This window comes from Onychostoma macrolepis, chromosome 07 (genome assembly GCF_012432095.1).
Source record: "Onychostoma macrolepis isolate SWU-2019 chromosome 07, ASM1243209v1, whole genome shotgun sequence".
Taxonomy (NCBI): Eukaryota; Metazoa; Chordata; class Actinopteri; order Cypriniformes; family Cyprinidae; genus Onychostoma; species Onychostoma macrolepis.
In genome coordinates this window covers 25258571-25280189 of record NC_081161.1, presented here as the reverse complement: position 1 = coordinate 25280189, position 21619 = coordinate 25258571, and the positions used below count along the sequence as shown (strand labels likewise).

General features: G+C 39.0%; 1 protein-coding gene across 2 annotated transcripts in view; it reads left to right on the top strand.

The window, feature by feature from the left end:
- Nucleotides 1-218: 218 nt before the first annotated feature.
- The window catches only part of creb3l1 (cAMP responsive element binding protein 3-like 1), a 31825-nt gene continuing 10424 nt past the window's right edge, over nucleotides 219-21619 (top strand). For both annotated transcript variants that reach the window (XM_058782200.1, XM_058782201.1), the window contains exons 1-4: nucleotides 219-583; nucleotides 13721-13925; nucleotides 17151-17326; nucleotides 20721-20805. In XM_058782200.1, the coding sequence (XP_058638183.1) occupies nucleotides 482-583; nucleotides 13721-13925; nucleotides 17151-17326; nucleotides 20721-20805 (568 nt within the window). In that variant the 5' untranslated portion in view covers nucleotides 219-481. The remainder of the gene's footprint in view (nucleotides 584-13720; nucleotides 13926-17150; nucleotides 17327-20720; nucleotides 20806-21619) is intronic.

Sequence of the window (21619 nt, the reverse complement as noted above, 5' to 3'; positions counted from 1 at the left end):
AGGTTTGCGTAATAGGCAGCCAAGGCTGTTACTGTAATGGATTCAGTCTTTCATGTGCGTCAATGGATGAAGCGCTCAGAAATCAATGCGCTGTCGCTTTAAATGAAGTGAAAGGTGGGTGTTACCATTGGCAGCAAAGAGCGAGAGTAGGGCGGAGACAACATTAAATATGTATCAGTCTAGTTACCCCTTAGAGACTCAACGCAGATGAATGAGACAGATTTGGAAGAAACACGCACGGCCACTTCGCTTTAATCACGTCCAATTTATCCGACACTTCCAGAGAAGTGTAAATGGGCAGGCTATAGACGCTCAGTGGATGAAGGCGACTTGACAGTGCAGACGAGCGCACGTCGCTTAAGCCACACATATTACTGGTTGCGATTTTTGAATTGGATTTCAAGAGTTTTGCAACCTATCTCACCTTTGAGATATTGTTATTGTTTTCCAAGCCTTTTTTAAAAAAAAAATCACAGCCGATATGGACACCATATTGGACAACTTCGCTTCGGACAAACTTTTTCCTAATTCCAACCTGTTGGACCTAGAGGATCTGAATGAGAGCGATTTCTTATCCAATGTGGTATGTCAAACCTCCGCATCTTCCATCATTATGAACAGTGGCAGATAGGGAAAATGTGCAGAATCTGTCTTAAGTTGCGATTGTCTTAAGAATTTTGTAATACTTTTTCCTGTGCCCATATTATGACATTATAATATTCTCTTATAAAGTTAGAAATATTTATGATCGTTTTGTTATTATGACTAGATAGGATAAACATATGCTTATGCTTTTATTACATATGCTTATGTGTGTGTGTGTGTGTGTGTATGTATATATATATATAAATGTATTATAAATATATGTAGCCTATATGCATGTATGTAGGCTATGTATAGCCTATGTATGTAGCCTATATATGAAGGTGTTGGTTCAGTTTATTTGTGTGTTTATTTGTCACACATGTCTGGGATGTTGTGCTGCAAATTAAACATAAACAAGGGCAGGAGTTCTCAAACTGTGAAGTTTGCCCAGCTGCACACAGATAGGGGCACTTTCCAACTTGAACCGACGTTTGGGGAACGGGGGGAGGTCTTCGTTAATGATATTTAACCAAACCACGCCCATACAACAATTCCAAACCACGCCCACGGATCGCTTCATCCTGTTTCTCGTGTCCGGCCACAGCCGGCGTAGCAAGATGCTCAAGTTATTGTACTTCGTGGTATATTTGCTTTCTGTTTGGAGGCCAGAAACACAACTTACGAGTTTGCCTGGCACAGAAAGTAAGAAAACTAATTTAGTGGGGAACCCATTCCGTATAGGCTACTGTCACGTTGTGTTTGTTGTTTATTCTGAAAGTATCTGAATGATCAAATCATGCCAACGAAAAACAAAAACACTACCTCATCTTAGGTGATATTGGCAGTTAATGTTACTGTGGGACAAAAGGTGTATATGAGATTAATTGGGGCTAACAAATTGCACAACAAAAATGTGACATGCAAAAAAAAAAAAAAAAAAGAAAAAAAAGTTCCCTATCATGTTGTTCCAAACCAAAATGTAATTTTTCCATGGAATTCCATGGTGAATTGCTTTGAGAATATCTTAATAGATTGAAAAGTAAATGACTAGCCTACTGGAGCGGTTGAGCTCTAAAATCAAAATGTATGGGAAAAAAGTATAGGGTACTATTATTAAAAGTGGTCTCAAAAGCGAATTCAGACTTCATTCAGTCCATGGAAAAGAGCGACCAGTGCATTATTCCTAAAGTGTTCCACGGAAGAAAGTAAGTCATACAGGTTTGGAGCAATGTGAGTGGGTAAATGAAGACTTTATTTTCATTTTTGCATAACATATTCCTTTAATTAGGTCAGTAGGAAAGTAATGTTTTGTTGTTAATGCATTTCACTTGAAGCTAGCAGTGTTCCATGTGTATATGATCCATTAGGAGCCCAGGACACTTCTGCAGTTTCCACAGTGATTCAGACACTCCTGTGGCTAATGCTTCTACTGACACACATTCATGATTAAGTTCTTTTACGCAGAGAGACAGAAAGAGACGGAAAGAGTCATCACAAATGTCACTATTATGAGGCTCAGATGAGATGGAACAGTTTTGACCTTTATTTTAACAGAGAAGCAGCAGCGTCATTTTAGGATCTTGTGTGGATGGACAGACAGGAGACATATTCTGTAGCCTCTTATGAGCTAAGCCTAAATGCCATTTTCTACAATATAAAGTGGTTGATAGACTATAAATAATCAACTTTATAACTGTATATATATATATATATATATCCAACATGATCTCACAGAATTCCGTGTAATGTTCACGGACTTAATTAACCTCCGAATCTGTGGTGGCATCACGGAATCACCGAAAATTCCGTGATGGGCTCACAGAAGTGATACCAATGTAAGTCAGTGACCGGCATCAGCCGTGCTCCACGCACGGAAACCCTTAGCATCAATATGCCGACGCGATACTGGGAAATTTATCGTCATCATTATTGTTCAGAACCAGGTAGGTTTAGGGTAGGGGTGGGGTCAGGTACTCCAGTGAAAGTATAACTGCATCGGAGTCACTCTTTTTACGTGGTCCGATGCAGCGCTGGTGTTGAACCAGTGAATCCGTGCATGGACCACGGCTGATGCCTTCTGTGAACCCAGCACGGAATTTTCGGCGATTCGGTGATGCCTCCACAGATTCAGGGTTAATTAAGTCCGTGAACATTACACAGAATTCTGTGAGATCAGGTTGATCTATCATATCTCATTAATGAAGATGCAGTAGTGAGATAGATAAACAAAAGAAGATAAATATAGATAAAACTGTAGCAGTGTCCTGCGGTTTGACATGCATTCATCTAAAACTATTTTTAAGGGAAAATTCACCCCAAAAATTCTCTCATAATTTACTCTCCCTCACGTCATTCCAAACCTGTATGGCTGACATTCTTGTGCGGAACACAAAAGAGGACAAAATGGACCATTTTTTTTTTAGGTGAAATGCCCCTTTAAATGATATTTCCACGTTCTTATTTGATTATATATTTATGATTATATATGCATTTTGTGTTCTCATATTAATTAAGAGTAAAAATACATTTGTCACACCGCAGGACCTTTTAAAATTAACTTGTTAATTAAAGTTGGTGAAAAACTTTCAGGAAACGGTGGCCAGTTACAGGATCCAAAATATACACCTTTCCTTATACATATATGTAAATTGAATTTACAATCTTGATGCTGAAATAAAAAAAAAGCTAATAGAAATGATAATAGATATTAACTCAACTAGATGTGTATCTCTAATGAAATCCTTTCTTTTCTTATAAGGATTAGAGTGTTAGGGTTTCTTATGAAGATTTTACTTTAGTGCTTCTCTGTCTTTTTTTTTTTTTTTGCTGGTCTGTTGGTTGCTGAGGGTATTTAACGGGTAGTATTCAATCCAGATGTCCCTCATTGAGTAACAGCTGTGCTCCAGTTTGCTCTGTAAGGACCTGACTAAGGGGAGAGTGATGATAGAGAAAAGAGAGAGAGGCTTGTGAGTGAAGGAGGCTCATTCACGGCTCCTGATAGCGCTGTCTGTGTATGTGTGCATGAGCGTATGTATGCCACTGTGCTCCTGTGTGGGTGTGTGAATGGACGTCTGTAAAAGACCTCTCCAGACCCTCCATGGTCCCCCACTCTACCCCTTGGCATATGTGTGTGTGTGTTTGTATGTGTGTGAGAGAGACACTGGCCCTTGAAGGCTCAGTGAATGACTGCCTTGTGCCCTCAGAGAGGAAGCTGCTCCTGGGTTACACACACAGGTTTCTGACCTCCTGTGTGTTTTGTTCATTCATTCTGCCATTATATTTATAAATGCTAGCAGGTCAATCCAGCACTGTTGCATTGAGATATATTTATAACCTGGAATTCCTCCACAGTGTGAATTTGCATTTGTGTGTGGGGGGCCATATCCTCATAAGGATAGTAACACCTGAAATCATGTACAAAAGGAAAACAGACTGCATTGACAGTTTACCCCAAAATTTAAATTTGTCATTACTTACCTAGCTTTAATAGGATCTGAAGACAACTGAGTATCATAAAAGTGGTTCATATAGGCTTATACTTATTTAAGTCATTATTCATTGTTCCCTCCAGTGATGATTCATTCAGACCACTTATGTGAACTTGATCAACCAATTAACTGAAAAGGTCTGACTCAAAAGAATTTTCAAAGTTTTCAGTGACTTAAAGGTTTATTGTCTCACACAAAGTTATTGTATGACTTTTGAAGATGTGTCATATAGTTTGCTATGGGGCCACATTTAAGCTACTTTTGTTGTGCTTTTGCATCCATTTTGACACTTGGAAGCTTAATTTTCCTTTTGTGTTCCATGAAATAAAGGAAATCATATGAGTTTAGAATGACACAAAGATTAGAGGAGTAAATTATGACAGAATTTCAATTTTTGTGCAAACTGTTCCTCAACTATGCATGCTAAATAATGCTTTAATGAAAATGTAAAAAACCAAATAGATTTGTGGGGCCTTTAGGAATAGTGGAGAGAAAATTTAATCTCAGAATAAGAACTATAGAAGGCAATGGAAAGTCCCTACAGTGATAGAAGAACGTATGTGTGTGTGCACGTCTGGCTGTTTAAATCACGGCTTTAGCGTAATTGCATGGCTTGCGTTAAAGGGTGGAAATCAGTGTGTCTCACTCTACTGTGTGTTAAAGCTAAGATCACAGAGAGGATCTGTGAACCACAACAGCGCAGAAAAACCTCAAGCTTATTTAAATTACTTTATATTATATATCTGCTGTATTTCTTTGGTGCATCCTTTATACAAAGGGAGCTGTTGTTGTGATTCTGTCTCTTTCTTTGGATTTATATCGTTGTTATTATACTGCTGTTTTTTGCCCAATTTCGTAAACTGAGAATGGCTTTGGTGACAGAGAGAATGATTCACTGTGTTAATCTCATAAACAGGATACTGTAATCTGTCTCTTTCGCTCTAAAATAGAGAAGACATTTATTAATATGGAAATAGGATTCTAACAAAAAACGATTAACGTGCATCTGCTGATTATATGAATGGCATTTGATCTCAGCTCACATCAAGCAATATCTGTGATAAGCTACAGAAATACGAAATCAATTAAATTCCTCTCTTTCATTTATGCATCATACCAACATTCTGACTGTTCGTGTTGCTTAATAACTGACGCAGAGGACGTCATACAATATTGTCAGTGAATGTACTCTTAAAAATAAAGGTGCTTCCAAAGGTTCTTCACAGCGATGCCATAGAAGAACCATTTTTTGGTTCCACCAAGAACCATCTCTTTCTTACCTTTTTATAATCTGAAGAACCTTCTTTCGCCACAAACAACCATTTGTAAAACAGAAAGGTTCTTCAGATGTTAAAGGTTCTTTATGGGAACCATTTAGACAAAAAAGGTTCTTCTATGGCATCGTGAAGCACTTTTATTTTTAACAGTGTATGCGAAGAATTCAGAGACAGAAATTTGTAAAATACAAAGTCATTTACCAGTCTGACATCTTTTACCTGTTCAGTCACTTCCCACACGTGAGGAAGAAAGAGAAACCTGAATAGCAAGGGTGGTCTGATGCTTCCCTCCATCTTCAGATGATGAGTCAGATTCAAGACCATTCTTTAGAACCACATAGCGTGTCTGAACACTAGAAGAAGACTGGAGATGATATCTACAGGTTTGGCAGGTCCCACCCGTCCTAAAAGTCGTTTCTGCTTTGCTGGTACATCTAGAACACTCTGAGCCTTAAGGGTTAAGCGGCATAGACACCATATGTAATATCTGAAGCAAAACAAGATGCATTTCATGTGTATCCTAGAAGGCAGGGAGTTCTAGCTGACAGCCATGTTCTTTTTATTGTGACTGAAATAATAAATTATGGTCTTTGATTAGTAGAGACTTCTACCAAGAGTCTGGGGTGAATGTTGAGGGTTTGGAGTAGGGGGAGGTGAGGAGCATCTGGAGGGGAGGAGTGGAGGAAAGGCAGCACATTCCTCCAGAATTTTCTCTCAGATGTAGTGGATGCTTCTGATGGAAGCTGTCCACATAAAAAGAGAAATAGAGAAAAAGAAAGAGAAGGAAAGTAAGAAGAGAGGTTGCATAATCTTCAGAATGACTGGGCCAACGATAAAGATAGTAGTGATACAGTTCTAACTGTTACTCTCATCTTAACTCTCAACATCTGTGAGCTACAATTAAGATGACTGTAAAGAATGAAGAAATTATGACACTCTCTGGGTGTGATACAGAAATAGAAGTTTAACTCTATGATCATGGAGTTTGATTCATCATAGCAGCCACATGATTTAACCCATTCTGCCGCCAAAATAAAGGTTAAAGCTTTTAATCAGCCAGTTTCTCCCAGTCTGTGTGAATCTAGGCGACTAATCCATCACCTGATCTAAATTCAACCACTCTGTAATTTTCACATATGCTTAGTTTTCACACACATTCTTGTGAATGTATGACAATCATTCCAATGCGTTACGTAATTTTGTCATGTATTGCTCAGTAAAGGTTAAGTATGGCTGCTGTTGTCATACCTTTGGCTTGGGTTTTAAATCTGCTCACATGATGGACATAAATAGAGAGAATAGAGAGTTTATTGAGGTGTGTTCTTACGTGAGCACACATTCACTTACGCACAAAATAACTAAATCAGCAGTTAGTGTGTAGAGACTTGAGGGTGTGTTAGTTTTGGTCCTGTCGAACCAGATCCTTTCATTTTTTTCAAATTGCTAGATGCTTTGAATAGTTTTGAAGCATTTGTAAAATACATTATAGACAAGCAATTGTTCACCGATAATAGTGGGCGCTGATTCTTTTCACCCTGGGGCCTACCCTGTTATTGCGAAAGACATCAAAATATATTTCATGTATTTGTTTTATTTAAATATAAACAAATAAAACAAGCCCTAATTAGATTCTCAGTCTCCACTGATTATTATTTGATCTCTTGTGCAAGTATTAATTATGCAGTATCAAGTATTCTTCTAAGCTAACAAGTTTCTCATAAATATTTCATTGTAACTCATAGAATAAAATGTATTAAGTAAAATGAAATACAATATGTAATGGGGGTTCCAGCTCTGTCCTTGCATTCAATAAGGGGTCCTTGGCCTAAAAAGGACTGAAAATCCACAATTTAGACATGTTTTAGTGCTTAGTAATATAAGTCAGTTGTCATTTACCTTGACATTATGAACTGGTTTGAAGTGCTAAAATACCGCAGATTATTTTTTCTGCATTCCTCTCCTCAGCCGCTGTTTTAGCAGGAGTTCCCTGACATGCCAGAACTCCTCCTGCTCTCCAGGCACTCTCTTTATCTTTCACTCGCTCTGTCTTTCTCCCGAGGGGCTGCAGTGAACAGAACTGTGGATGTTGTAGAGATGTCAGCCAACTGCTCTGTTCAGTGACTCCCTGACCCCCTAGATTTAACCCCAAAAGAGAGTCCTATCTCAGTTGAATTATAAAGACAAACTGCAAACTGACGTCATGATGGAAGGAACATTGCTATATATCCAGTTAAGTGTGTCTGTGTCTTTCCCTTCATTGAGAAAATGACCAGCAGTGGTAGGAAGAAAGTCAGGTTAATGTCTGATTTATATCTGGTGCACTCATCTAGCTTTGGTCAAATCCTGTCAGAGTGTTATTTGCGACTCAGATGTTGGTCTGAATTACTGCCAACTTCTTGATCAAACAAGAAAGTCTGAGCTGGAACACATTACGTTACAAAGGTGCAGAGCCTTTGGGGTAAGACGGGCAAGAGTTTCCAGAACTTTTTAAACTGTGTCTGCACTTTTGGGTTGTGTTTTGACTCCGAACCTTTGCGCTAGAGCATGTATAACTTATTCTTCACATGTGGAAGACATATTCTTAGCCTCATTCTAAAGCAGTGAGCCCTGCAGAGACATATGTGTACCCACTCTTAGCTCTGTCTCACCCCTCAGGCTCTGAATAAACATGTCAGGTGGGTGTCAGTGTTTGCAGGAACTTGTCGTCAGCTTACCTCGAGGTCCCCAACTCAGCTTTCCAGCATTGTTTTCCCAGACTCCCTCTCAACTGAGGATCAAAGACCCAGCTGATTGTTAATTACATAATGACTTTTAATTCCAGGGAATAGTTTTGAATATGCAGTATAACAGAGATGCTAATGAGAGTTAATGTATTTTATTATTACTGCAATGGATAATATATTTAATTCCCATCAAAACTATAATGAAGCATGTTTGTTCCTCAGAGTAAAAAATAAAATGTAATTGTGATTTTATTTTTCCTAATTGCAGCTTTGTCAAAACTGCAGCTTCATTTCTCATAATTGCAACTTTATATTTCACAATTGTGACTTTCTCATAATTGTGACATATTTCTTGTCTCACAGTGTGACTTTCACATTATTTTGACTTTATATTTCACAATGTGATTGTCTCACATATTTTACTATTTCTTGTAGAATGTATATCTCATCATTGTGACTATAATTCACAGTATGACTTACAGATTAGATTTTCGTATAGTAATGACTTCTAACAATTATGACTATTTCTAATTCCGATTTTATTTCACAATCTGAACCTTTCATTTCTCGTAACTGCCACTTTGTATCTCACAGTTGCAGTTATATTTTTCCTCATAATTGCAACTTTATTTAGTTAACACAGTTGTGACTTGGTTCTCTTTATTGTGACTGTCTCACAAATATGACTATTTCTTGTAGTTGTGACATTTCACACTTTTGAATATTTGTCTTTTATTGTAATTTAATATTTCACAATGTGACTGTCTCACAAATTTTGCTTTATTTTTAATCATTGCTTCATATCTGCAATTTTACTTATCCTACTTGTAAATTTATATCTCACAACTGCAAATTTATTTCTCATAATTGCATCTTTATATTTCACAATGTGACCGTCTCACTAATTTTACTTTACATGCCGCAGTTGTGACTTATATACTCTCAATAGTCATTTTAATAAAATATTAAAAGAGAACATGAAAAAAATCAAAGCCTCATCTTTTCCTCGCTGTGGTCAGACAGGAACAGACTAGACTAACACAGCTATTTGGTCTGTATACAGGATATTCTTCTGCCCAGGGCTGTGTTGCCACAGGCTCTTTTGAGAGAGCCAATTTAGCCTGGCAAAATTACAGAGTACAGGGAGTCCTCTGAAGGGGGGATGGGGAACACATCTGGAGACCCCTCCCCTCCCGAAATGCAACAGTAGCAGAAAATAGAGGGTGGTTATGGGGATTCCTCGCTCCTTAGGATATCCCTCCAGTTCAGTTGTGTCCTCGGTTCCTTTGCCCTCTTCCTCTAAAAGTCTTTCAGTTTCTTTTTCGCTCTGTCACCAAAATCTACTTCAGATTTGTCTATATTTCTCCCATACTCAACCTCTCTACCACCCACTGTTTCACCTCCAGAAGAGCTCGTCTGGTTTGTGGCCCTCAGTGGCTCCCGTCTGGAGGTGGGGCTGAAGCCCAACTGCCTTCTGTGGTCATGGTTCTCTTGCTCTGTGGCTGACAGAAAACGTAAGAAAAATCTGGAACTGGAATTAAGAAACCAGAGGAAAGCGAGAGGGGGAAGGGACCTAAGAGTTGTATTTGGAAAGTTAGAATGGGAGGAAGAAGAAATGACAAAGAAAGAAAGGAAAAAAGAGGGAGAAGGGAGTGAGGGAGCAGGAGGAGAGCAGGGACTAGAATAAAACCTCTCATGCAGACTTTAGATCTACCACCTCCTTCTCCATCTTATCAGTACTGCATTCAAAAAGGTCTCTGAGTTCTAAACACAAAAACCAGCTTCTTTGAAATCCTTTTGGTGAGAAACCCGTGTGACCTGATCTCCAGAGAGGTGGGTCAGACGCTGGTGTTTGTGTCTGGTGGCAAGCTTACAAAAGTCACAGACTGCAGCTGTGAACTTGACGCCATGCCTGTAATCTAAATCAGCCCTCACCTGTGAACACCTGCAGAGGCCTGGCTCCTTCACCTGCAAACGCTGCTCCGTCTCCCCCCCTCTCTCACGCGTCTGGCTCATCATGCATGCTGAGCGGATCATAATGAGTGTTAGTTCATGACTATCCTCCCTGACCCATCTCTGATCTTTCATAGCTGCCAGCTGGAATCTGAAACTGAGAATGTGAACAGGCTTTAAAGTGCAGATGTGCTGGTTTGGAGACAATATGACTGCTAAAATGCATCCTCATCCTACATTCACACGTGAATATCCCTAATATTTAGGTGAAAAATGTCAGATCCAGCGCAGATGAGTTAGAATAGTTCATGCATGCTTCTTGGAAGAGAAAGCTCTAAATATTTAGATATGTAAATAAATAAAACTGATCAGAGCATGCTGTGGCTGAAGCTGATGTTCATGCCTCACATGAGGGAACCATATTTTTAATTGCATCATACGTTGACTAGTGTAAACTCTAAACATCTGCAAACTCCATCTTCAGTTCAAGAACTTCTCTCCTTCTCTCTCTTTTTTGCCACTCTAAGAATGAATCTTTTCGTTGTGACTCATTGTTCTCAGAAATAACTCCTTTGCTCAGCGAGAGGCACATATATTCCCAAACATTGTGGGTTTGGCTGTATTCCCAATTCCACTGCTGCTGGATGATTTTTTATCAGCGTATTTATTTTTCCAAAGACTAATGCTTTATGTTCTTGTGCACGGAGCTGCTCCGTGCGCACCCTGCACTCCAGCTCCAAAATGACAAGCTCCCCTCTCCTCATTTGCATACTGAGCTCTGATTGGCTGGAGTGCAGCTGGAGGTCTGGAATAAGGCAATGGAATGCGATGAGTCGAGCAGCCGTGCAGTTTACCAGCCAGCTTAGACCCGGACATGACCCAAACGTTACTTCAAGAAAATGGATCAGATGGAAAAATAGGGCATTGCTCAGCCTGCACACACATGCTTTGCGCTGCTGCAGCTGTGGTCCATTTTTTAACATTTTAGGAAGAGCGCCCAAGTGACAAACCAGACAGTATTGGCAAAGCTGAAAAGTATATTAAGAATTTATATATACAATGTGTTTGTGTGTGTATATATATATATATATATATATATATATATATATATATATATATATATATATATATATATATATATATATATATATATATATATATATATATATATATTCTGATTACATGCACTTGTCTTTTCTCTTTGATATGTGAGAGCTTAGAAAGAAATAAGATTCCTGTTGGTATGTGCTTCTTGTTTTAATGCCTCTTGAAGCTGTAGAACTGTTGGAGGACTTCCTCTAATTATAAAATGCAGAAATACGACTCTCTCTTCCTTGTTGCACTCAATACAAGATAGATAAAATTATTCCGTGTGACACACGTGTGCAGGGTCTGATAGGTCTGTTGTTGGATAGGCCTGTCTGATCCAATAAGGCTGCTTGAATACCCACCTGATCGCTGATCTATTTTGTAATGTTAGGTAGCAGATTTTGACCACCAGTGCCACGTTGAACAGCAAATGTAACACAAAGTACCATGCTCCTTCAGTCTGCAATTTAATGTGAGAAAAATCATCTTATTAAAGGGATAGTTCACCTAAAAATGAAAATTTTGTCATCATTTACTCTGTTCCAAACCTGTTTCTTTCTTCTGCTGAACACAAGATATTTTGAAGAATGTTGGTAACCAAAATGTTGACAGTAGCCATTGACTTCTATAGTATTATTTTCCAACAGCTGAAAGAAATTCATACAGACAGGTTTGGAACAAATTGAGGGTGAATTTTCATGACAGAATTTTCATTTTTGGGCGAACTATCCTTTTAATGTCATTATTCTACTTTTTTATAAAGGTTTACCTATAAGCCTAAGATATGACTTGTTTTCATTTCTCCTAAAATTTGACCCTAATGACAGAGACACACTCTTCCAGTTCTTCCAAGCTCTTCTGGAATCCTTCCTCTGAGGAGCTTTCCAGATGTGGAATTTCAGGACTCTTGCATCAGCACCCCAGCATTGCATCATTACCATTGGCTCCTGTAAGGTCAACCCAAAACCAGACAGACACCACATAAGAAACTCTTAACTGACACTTGTCAAAACAGGAAAGAACTCTACCGAGAGATAAAACCGATTAGAGAAGCATTCTGACTGTCTGCTCTGATAACAAATGAACACAGGACCACACAGACAGGGAAGTTGCATATGTGAATGCAGGTTTCCATCGAAGCTCATTCTTAATAGCGATCACTTACGTTTGCATTTTGCGTTAGGCTGATGGGTCACTTGACAAAAATGTCAAAGCACTAATATGCAAATTAAAACACACATGCAGCCTGCAAGCATATGTGGCTCAGAGTTATGAAATAGCACCTTCAGTCCGGATGAATCAAGTCTGTAAATATATCCGCCCCACACTTCCAGGAGCAGGAGCATTTAACAAACTTCAAAGTTTTAGGGTGGAAATGTTTATACTGCCATGCTCAACCGTGGTGATTAGCCTGGCACTGACGGCAGGAGAGCTGCGTCATTTCACAAACTCGATCATCAGGGTGTTCCCAGGATGTCATTCATCAAACAATACGGATAACTGCCATTACAGTGTTTGTTTCCTGCTGCTCTGCTTATGCATCCATATGGTGAGCAACAAGTTTGACCAGGTACTGCCAACTTTAGTACTCCGTTCTCCTCTAATTCTCAACTCAGGTTTGTTGTTTTGGAAGCTGTTTGGTCGAGTAGGGACAGCCAGAGTAAACATTCATAACAGCACTGCTTTCCCAGTCCCCTCTTCAGAGAGGTCTTGCAGTGGTTAGGGGTTTGTGTGGGAACTCATACAGGTGCTGGGTGTCTGGATGTGTGCACGTGTCCTTATGTGTGATATGTGCATAGTGGCTGGTTTATATGCTCACTGCGCTACAGGTGTGTCATTCACACACCTGTCCCTGTTCACCAGGATGTAAACACGATCAGGTCCTCTCACACCTTTGTCACACCCTGGCTCAGCAAACACACATTCGCATACCCCCACAGCAGAGACGCACACACACGTCCTTCCATTTGCAAAATGACGACATGCATTCTAAACGCACTCATGCATAGAAGAATGCGTGTCTCTTTTTTTATCTACTTTTCAGACACATTAGGCTAAATAACAGAAGGGTTTTATCAGTGTTTCTCTGAATTTCAACTGTGACTATTTAAATGATCATTTAAAAAGAGGCTGAATATCAAATTAGCATCTCAAGATGTTATTTGAGTTGATCTTTGCTTATAATAACATGATTAGGGAGTGGGATGAATTCAGCCAAATAATTATTTGTTCACGCATTATGGTTAGATACGCTTCAAAAGTTTATGGTTGGTAAGGTGTTTTTGAATGTCTCTTATGCTCACCAAGGCTCCATTTGTTTGATCAAAAATACAGTAAAACAGTAATTTTGTGAATATATTATTACAATTTAAAATAACTGTTTTCTATTTTAATATACTGGCAAATGTAGTTTATTCCCGTGATGGCTGAATATTCAGCAGCCATTACTCCAGTCTTCAGTGCCACATGATCTTTCGGAAATCATAATAATATTGATAATATCTTCGCTGTCGATTTTGATCAACTGATTGTATCCTTGCTGAATAATTTCAAAAGAATTTAAATTTAAAAAAAATGTAATATTGTCTTTGTGCTCTCTTCCCAGCATTTCTCCGAGCAGATGGAGGATTTCTCCAATGACCTTTTCAACAGTTTCTTTGATGATCATCTGTTGGCGGAGAGGAACCCATTGTTGGATATGGATCTGGACCCTCCAAACCCTGACATCCAGGCAGAACACAGCTACTCTCTCAGCGGTGATTCTGCCCCACAGAGCCCCTCCATGCCCATCAAATCAGATGATGATGCAGGTTAGCAAGCAGCTCTAGTCATTCCTCTTCTTGCATGTCATCCATCCACACAGAAAATCAGCTTTCTGTGTTAGATTATCAGACGATTTTACACCCCTGATAAACGCCATAGTTCAAAGCATCATCTATCAGCAGCTCTGTTTTTCTATAAAGTCCCTTTCTTTTCTCTGTGTCTCTCCTCCTTATCTCCCGGAGCACCCGTGCAGCACAGGGTTCCTTGACAAAGCTCTAGCCAAGAGCTCAGTCTACTATTGGAAGCTGGGAATTCCAGGAAGACAGCCAACACTCACATTCGCTCACTCATTCTGTCAGTTTGTCCGTCTGACTCTCTCACTCTCTCTCTCTTTCTCACACGCCACGATCAGTCCAGGGAACTGTAGACATCCATAAAATAAAAAGGGATCTGGTTTCCAGCTTCAGATGGAGAATTTGGTGGGGGTGGGTCAGAGAGTTGCATCATCCTGAACTTAGGTTGACTATGCAAGGAGTGTGTGCGCAGACTGCTGCTTCTTTCCAGTCAGGCTTTAAATCAACAAATCTTTAAAGAAGCATGAAGGTACTGCAGGATTTCTCGATCCCTTTAGCCAGACTGTAATGCCCTGAGCATCCAAAATGAAGGTCTTTCAGAACACATTCATGCCATTGTTTCCTTCTCTCTCTGTGCTTTCTAGCTCAAAGAACTGAATTAACAGAAAAATGAGAACATTTAGGGTTACAGCTGCAGTTGTGCTTTGTTAAAGGTGTGATTAGTTAAAAAATGAATAGTAAAATGCAGGAAATAAGTTGAATTAACAATTAACTTACTGACAGTAAATTGAATTATAATTTTCAGGCCTCATGAGATATTGAGCTGTCAAACATTTTAAATATATTTCAGCCATCTGTACCATTAACATACTACTATGCACATTTTAGAGGTAAATAGGTTACAAAGATGTCCTTTTAAAGTGACAAGCTGTTGTACCCCTAAAAGTACAGTTTTTTTCTCTGACAGTCTATGGAGTTTAGATGACCACAGTGAGTTCAGGTGTTTCAGTTATGTGTGATATCCCTTCTGATCCATAAACCTGCCCCTATAAAGACTGTGAGCGGCTTTAGGGGGCAGTTAAAGTAAGCTCTGGCTGGTTCACTACTTTGTCTCCTGTTGCTCTGCAGTAACTTTAAACCTGCTAATGAGCATCGCTTTTCCGTCTCCGCCGGCCTGGAGTCACCCCGCTATTATACTTGCTGTCCTGAGAGACATCAAAGCCTTACAGTGCCCTGTGGGCAGAACCCAGTAGCTTCTGTAGAGTATAAGGAGGGGCTTTTGCATGTAAAATTAAAACAACTTTTGTCCGTTATTATTAAGTAACATCAGCTCTAAGCCACATTTAAGCTACCACATGGAGAAACAGAGAGAAGTAAGTTTAAATGTGCAATTATAATCAAGCTGCAGCAGGTTTTTCCCTTTTCTTCATCTATCTGTCTGAGTACATGACACAGTATACTGTGTGTCACCTCAGTCTTTCAGAACAAGCACACAACACAGAGGCCAGTTGTAGTCTGATTACCATGAATTCGTGCTGAAGCTGACCTACTGTGACATTATCTAGATCCTTCAGTCTGACTTTGCTAAATTTGGCTGGTACAATTTCAATCAAATTTTACAGGACATTTTAAAAAGATGAATTACTGCTTTAGGCAGACTGAGAGCAAACTAAAGTGCATGATGAACTTAAAGTGAAAGTCTATATCAATCCTACTGACGTTTTTGGATCCAAAAAAATGTTGGTCACAAGCAAACAGCCTGTCCATGTTGGTTTATACTGGTTAGTGCTGGTTTGGTTCAGCAGGGATGTCCATAAACTCATTTTTAGTTAATAGATAGAGAGATAGGCAGTGAGAATGAGAGGTTCCTTACAGATCCAAGAGACACAGATGACCCCTCTGATCTACCAGATCCTTTAGAAAGTGTACTTTTGGTCTAATCATGTTTGAAAAAGCTGTAAAGACGACTAATCCTTTATTCACAATAGAGGCTGTGCATGAGAGTGTGTTTGCTTTAGTGCACCCTGGTGAAGGACAGACTCTTATGGTCTAATCTGTTGTACTAAACTGAAGGGTTAGGCACTTTTACAGAGGTTCCCCACAGACTGAGAGCTATGAAGTATAAAATCCAGCGCTCTCCACCGAACAGCAGAACCCCTAAAGAGCTTTGCTCTCCTGTTGTAATCAAACTCCTGCTGATGTCCTTCCCTAACAGAGGACTAACATGAAAAACCTGCCATCCTTCTTTTACAAGGCCGCATAATGTTTTATCGATCCTGCAGTGGAGCCTGCACACAAATGCTACCGAGGGCGATGTGATAACGAGGGCTCCCACTATACGCTGTGCTTTCCTCCCCTTTGAAGCGTCCAGACATGTTGAGCTGTTCTCTAGCCACCCTACATGCCCCCAATTTCTCACCTGCCCCTCCCACACCATAGGCTTTTGTGTTAACAGTATAAAGAGAAGCTGGTTTGCTTTACCCTTCTGGTCATTAACTGAGTCTGTCTTCCTCACCTGCATCTGTATGAAACCCCCTCCATGGGGTCTGGAGTGTGAAATTTGTCACATTCCTGGAAATATCAAACATTGATTGCAATGTCCTCCATGGTGTTAACATCCTGCATGATATTTGCCAATAAGAAAAAAAAAAAGCACACAAATGCATTACATTACTGAATAATTTCTGATACACAGTGATTTAATAATTATATATATATATATATATATATATATATATATAATTTTTTTTTTTTTTTTTCTTTAAATGGATTAAAATGTATATTTTAATTAGTATACTGATTGAATAAATAAAAAAGCAAATGAAAAACCTAAATAAAGAAAATTCAGAGACACTGTGGATAATCTGAAGCACTGAATAGACAAGTTTATCCGTGGCCTACTGTCCACAGGACTTGTGGTTAGATTTTTCCAATGTTAATTTCTTTTTTAATTTGTTAATCTAAGTAAACATGCATGTCAACTGTCGAGTTCAACTGTGATTCTAGAAACCTGTATTCTGTTTCATTCATTAGCTCTCTCTGTTTTTAACGTCTGATTGATTGTGTCTTTTGAGAGACTTATTTCATATCATTCCATGTGTCACTCCCCAAAGCATTTTTAACAAAACCTTTAAAATGTAACAGTCAGCCTTTTTTCTCTGTTTTCTGTTTGTTTGAGCCTGTTATTTCTTTCCTCAGACTCAGAAGGGATGTGGTCGTTCAGTCAGGATCTCACAGCCATTCTAGTGAAGCAGGAGCCCAGCCTGATGTCAGAAAACTGCCCTGATACATCGCCCCCTCTGGCCAACACCAGCACCTGCTCACACCCCCTCACTCTTGCCCCTCCGCCACAGAGAAACCACACAGGGGAGAAGGTAAAAATGGCCATCATACAACTAATCTTGAAAACCGCCGTTTAGAGTGAAATACTTGTTTTCTCAGTCAGGTAGATGTTATTTTAGTGTGGAGATCAACAGATGTAATCGAGCTAATGATGGTGAACCTTACACACACTGCACACCAAAGGGACCATTGTATTAGTATGACAATGAAAAACATGCGCACACACGTGCTTCATGTGCTCTTTTGCTCAGCTGGCAGCTTGCTCCACTTCTCTGCCCAGTGAACATGTTCGCAGTATGAGTGCGAGTGTGAGGAGTTGAACTTACTGAAGCATGGGAATCGGCTCCAGCAGCATCAGTGTTGAGCTGAGAGTAGATTAGTTCTTTGTGGCTGCTGAGGCCTCTCAAATCTGGCACCGGACTCTCTTTGAGCATCAGAGCCATGGAACTGTTCCTTTCTCCCTGACTTGACACTAACTCAGGCCAGACTTTCCGCCAGCTCCCATAAACTCTGCCCTCTCCGGGGAGCCGGATTGTGCTGTGTGAAGATACCTGTCAACAAAATAAGCAAACACACAGAACAAGGGCTTGAACATTTTTGGTAGAAGTTAACAAGTTTGACGTGCTGTCAAGAATAACTTGGCTAGATGAAATAATATTCAGGATGGATGAGGTTATATAAGCACATGTCCTTTATTTAAGAAGGGCAGCAAGACACGCACATGGTGTAAAGCTGTTCTGATATCCCACTGGGTTCTGCTGTATTGTCAGAGTGCAGCTGTACTGGAGAGCGTCCTCGTGGAGACACTGTGACTATGTGCCACAGGAAGAGCAGCTCTCACCAGATAAACACAAACCATAAATAACATGGCGTTAAGGCATGGAGCACTATAATAACTATAATTCACGATCTGCATATATTACATAATCTTCAGGCAGTGCTTTGGAACCTTTTGAGGCCACCTTGGAATGTTGAATTAGTCCAAGTTATTGGTCCAACTAAAACAGAATATGACCTGATTTTGCTGTAGTTTAATTTGAATGAAGTTTGACTAGAAGAGGAGAAAGGCTATTTGAAATATGTTTTATAGACACTTTTGAAAGATTCTATTTTTGTGTATTTACAGTTTATTTGTATCTGTGTATTATTGCTCCCACTTTATATTAAGTGGCCTTAACTAGTATGTACTTAATGTAGTAAGTGCAGTGCACTTATTGTGTTGATATTGCATTACAAAACACTTCTGCTACTATTTAGGTGGGATATGGTTAATGTTGAGGACAGGTTTGGTGGTATAGGTTGGTTTGAGGTGTAAGGGATGGGTCAACAGTGTAATTATAAATGTAATTACAGATGTATTTTCCGGTATTTTTAAAATATAAGTACAGTGTAAAAACATGTATGTACACAATAAATACATTGTATCAAATAATTAATTTAAATCCAAGTACATAGTAATTAAGGCCACTTAATATAAAGTGGGGCCGTATTATTTTATGAATCAGTTCCAGTCCTCGGATTTGAGGCTGACAGACTGTAGTTGTAGAGATTTTTCAGTGACTCTTTCTGCATGTTAAATCATTACACCAGCTTGTAGAAACAAGTGCACAGTGCACATGAATTGGACTATTAAAAAAAATCTTTATTGTAAGAATGTGTGTATATGAATGCAATCTGGTCATACTACATCCCAAAGTTGTCAGTGTCATGTGATTTACAGTTTAGTCGTGATGCTTCACTGCCATTTACAGCTTATCTCCTGTGACATCTTGTGATTTGCACTATCGAATCACTATAGAAGCAGTAGACCAACTGGGTACTTTATGCCTGCTTTTTTTTCAATTCTATAAATTCATACATACTAATCTTTTCACATACTGCTCTTAGCCTACTATTTATTAGGCATATCTGGACACTTCATGAGCAATTCATTGAATAATTGACAGAATCAAATTTTAAAACACTGATTCATTACGGAACTTATCATGCAATTGTTTTTATGAGTGAGTCATTGAACCATTGACTCAGCTGATTCAATAAAGGTTAAGTTTGCTGATTTTTAACCATCTTTGTGTATGTAAATGAGCAGTGTGTATTCTTTCTCAGTGTTACCTGCACTCAGATTTATTTGTCAGCAAAAGTTGCATTTTTCATAAACTGGCAAACATTTGCTGACAAATAAACAGGGATATCTGGTTGCGGGTAACACTGAGAAAGAGTACATGGTCTATGTTTTTCTATGTCAACTTGCAACTAGCAATATCACAGTCGCACTGTTGTAAATAGCAATAGCATATCAACAGCACTTATTTGATTCTGTGTAGGTGCTGTTCAGTCTCTAAATACATAAGAATGCTTTCATAATATAGAAACCCTGGATATGGCAATAAAGTGTCATGGCTTTGCACATTATTATATAGCCTGACAACTTTCCAGCTTATAGCACACCTCTGCAGTACAGTATTTTAGTCTCTTTGTACACAGCTCAAGTTGGTGGGGAATACCGTCTGCTGACCCAGAAAATAATAAGAGAGAGGCATGAGGAAAAGTGAAGGGTACAACAGCCCCTCTGATCTGAGGCTCATGTCACCTCACTTTGTGCATGACGGTTGGTCGCTGGCCAGACTGTGTGTGGTTAGCAAGCGGGTAGCCTTTGCTCTGTCAGTGTAAACAGTTTGAGTCTGCCTTCAGCTGTGTTTACTGTCTCAGACATCCAGCATGGAGCACATTTAGTCCAGTGCCCTAACAGTTGAGTACCATCAGAAATCATCAAATTCTACAGACCACTGCAGCCTGATATCATCAAAGGCTCTCAGATAAAGCTGAATGATGTCTCTGTGCCACATATTGCTGTAATGTGCATTGGGAAAACACAGACAAGATGCTTCTTTCACAAATGAAGAGTTCAGATGCAAAAACCTCTAAATGCCATCTGAAATTTTCTTCTAAAATGAGCAATTTTATCAGGGTCCTATATTTATGTTCAGTTATTTCACTTTAATTGCATAGAAAAGGACCTATATATTGCCATTAGAGTAAAATTACTGAATCTAAATATAGGAGCCTGATAAAAATGCTCATTTTAGATGAAAATTTCAGATGGCAATTAGAGGCTTTTGCATCTGAACTCTTCAAATACTTCAGTGAATAAGCATCTGTTGCATGTTGTCATGAATGAGAATTTAATTTTACTTCCTGCTTGTGCCGTATTTTTAAGAGAAACAGGATATTATCAAATAAAAAAATGTAGGGTGAGACCTGACTTTATCAGCAGAACAAGGAAGTCGTTTTAGTAGTGAGACAATTTTGATTAATTATTAAAATATAGGACAGCACAAACATGATTAATTGTGTAAGACCAGGAAAGTGTGTTAAATTTTGATGTCATCATGTTGATTGTTTTGCTCTTTGTTTTTGTTGTGTTAGAGTTCCAAAGGCCTGAGCTCAAACTCCGTTCCTGCCATCAAAGCAGAGCCCAGAGAGGTGAACCAGTTCCTCAGTGTGCCCTCAGGTGGGTGTGAAATCTCTCCTCGGTCCTGCTCTTAAACAGCATGGTCTTTGTGACGAAACAGTTTGACCAAGTGATTTTTGCTGGTTTAGCTAGTTAACATGCCTAGTAGTGACAGTAGCATACCAGGAACCTATGCTGGGGCCCAGCACTGAAGGCACAGCAATTCTAGTCTTTTAACCATGACTGTCCCATAAATACAAGGTTCTAAAGTAGCCCGCTACTTTAGATACACAACAACAAGCTAATGTACTCAACATATAGCACTTAGTTGCCACATATGGCCAGTGCAGTTCTTCCACACTAGTTTAAAGATGGCAAAACTAAGCAAATTAGCCCTCTTTTATTCTGCTCCCTCGCTCTACGGTCAGTTCAGGGTTATAAATACTCTAATGGTGTGTTCCTTTTCCAGAGGAAATGAGGCTTAGTGTGAGTGTTTCTTTATTTAACTTTTGCATGTGTTTGACAATCTCTCAGATCTCAACTTTAGCCTTTTCTGAATGGCCCATTGATGAAAACCAAGTCTGATGTAACCTCTGAGAATTGCATTTTAGCCCGTTGTGTAGAGTGAATTGTTTGCATATTGTGCTATTGTGGTTTTTTAAATTTATTAACTTATGCTCATCTAGGATGCATTTTATTTGATCAAAAATACAGTAAAATGATAATATTTTTGATATATTAAAGATTAGAGATGTTTTCTGTTTTAATGTATTTTAAAATGTATTTTTTTTTGCTGGAAAAAAAAAATCAGCAGCCATTACTCCAGGCTTCAGTGTCACATGATCCTTTAGAAATCATTCTAATATGCTGATTT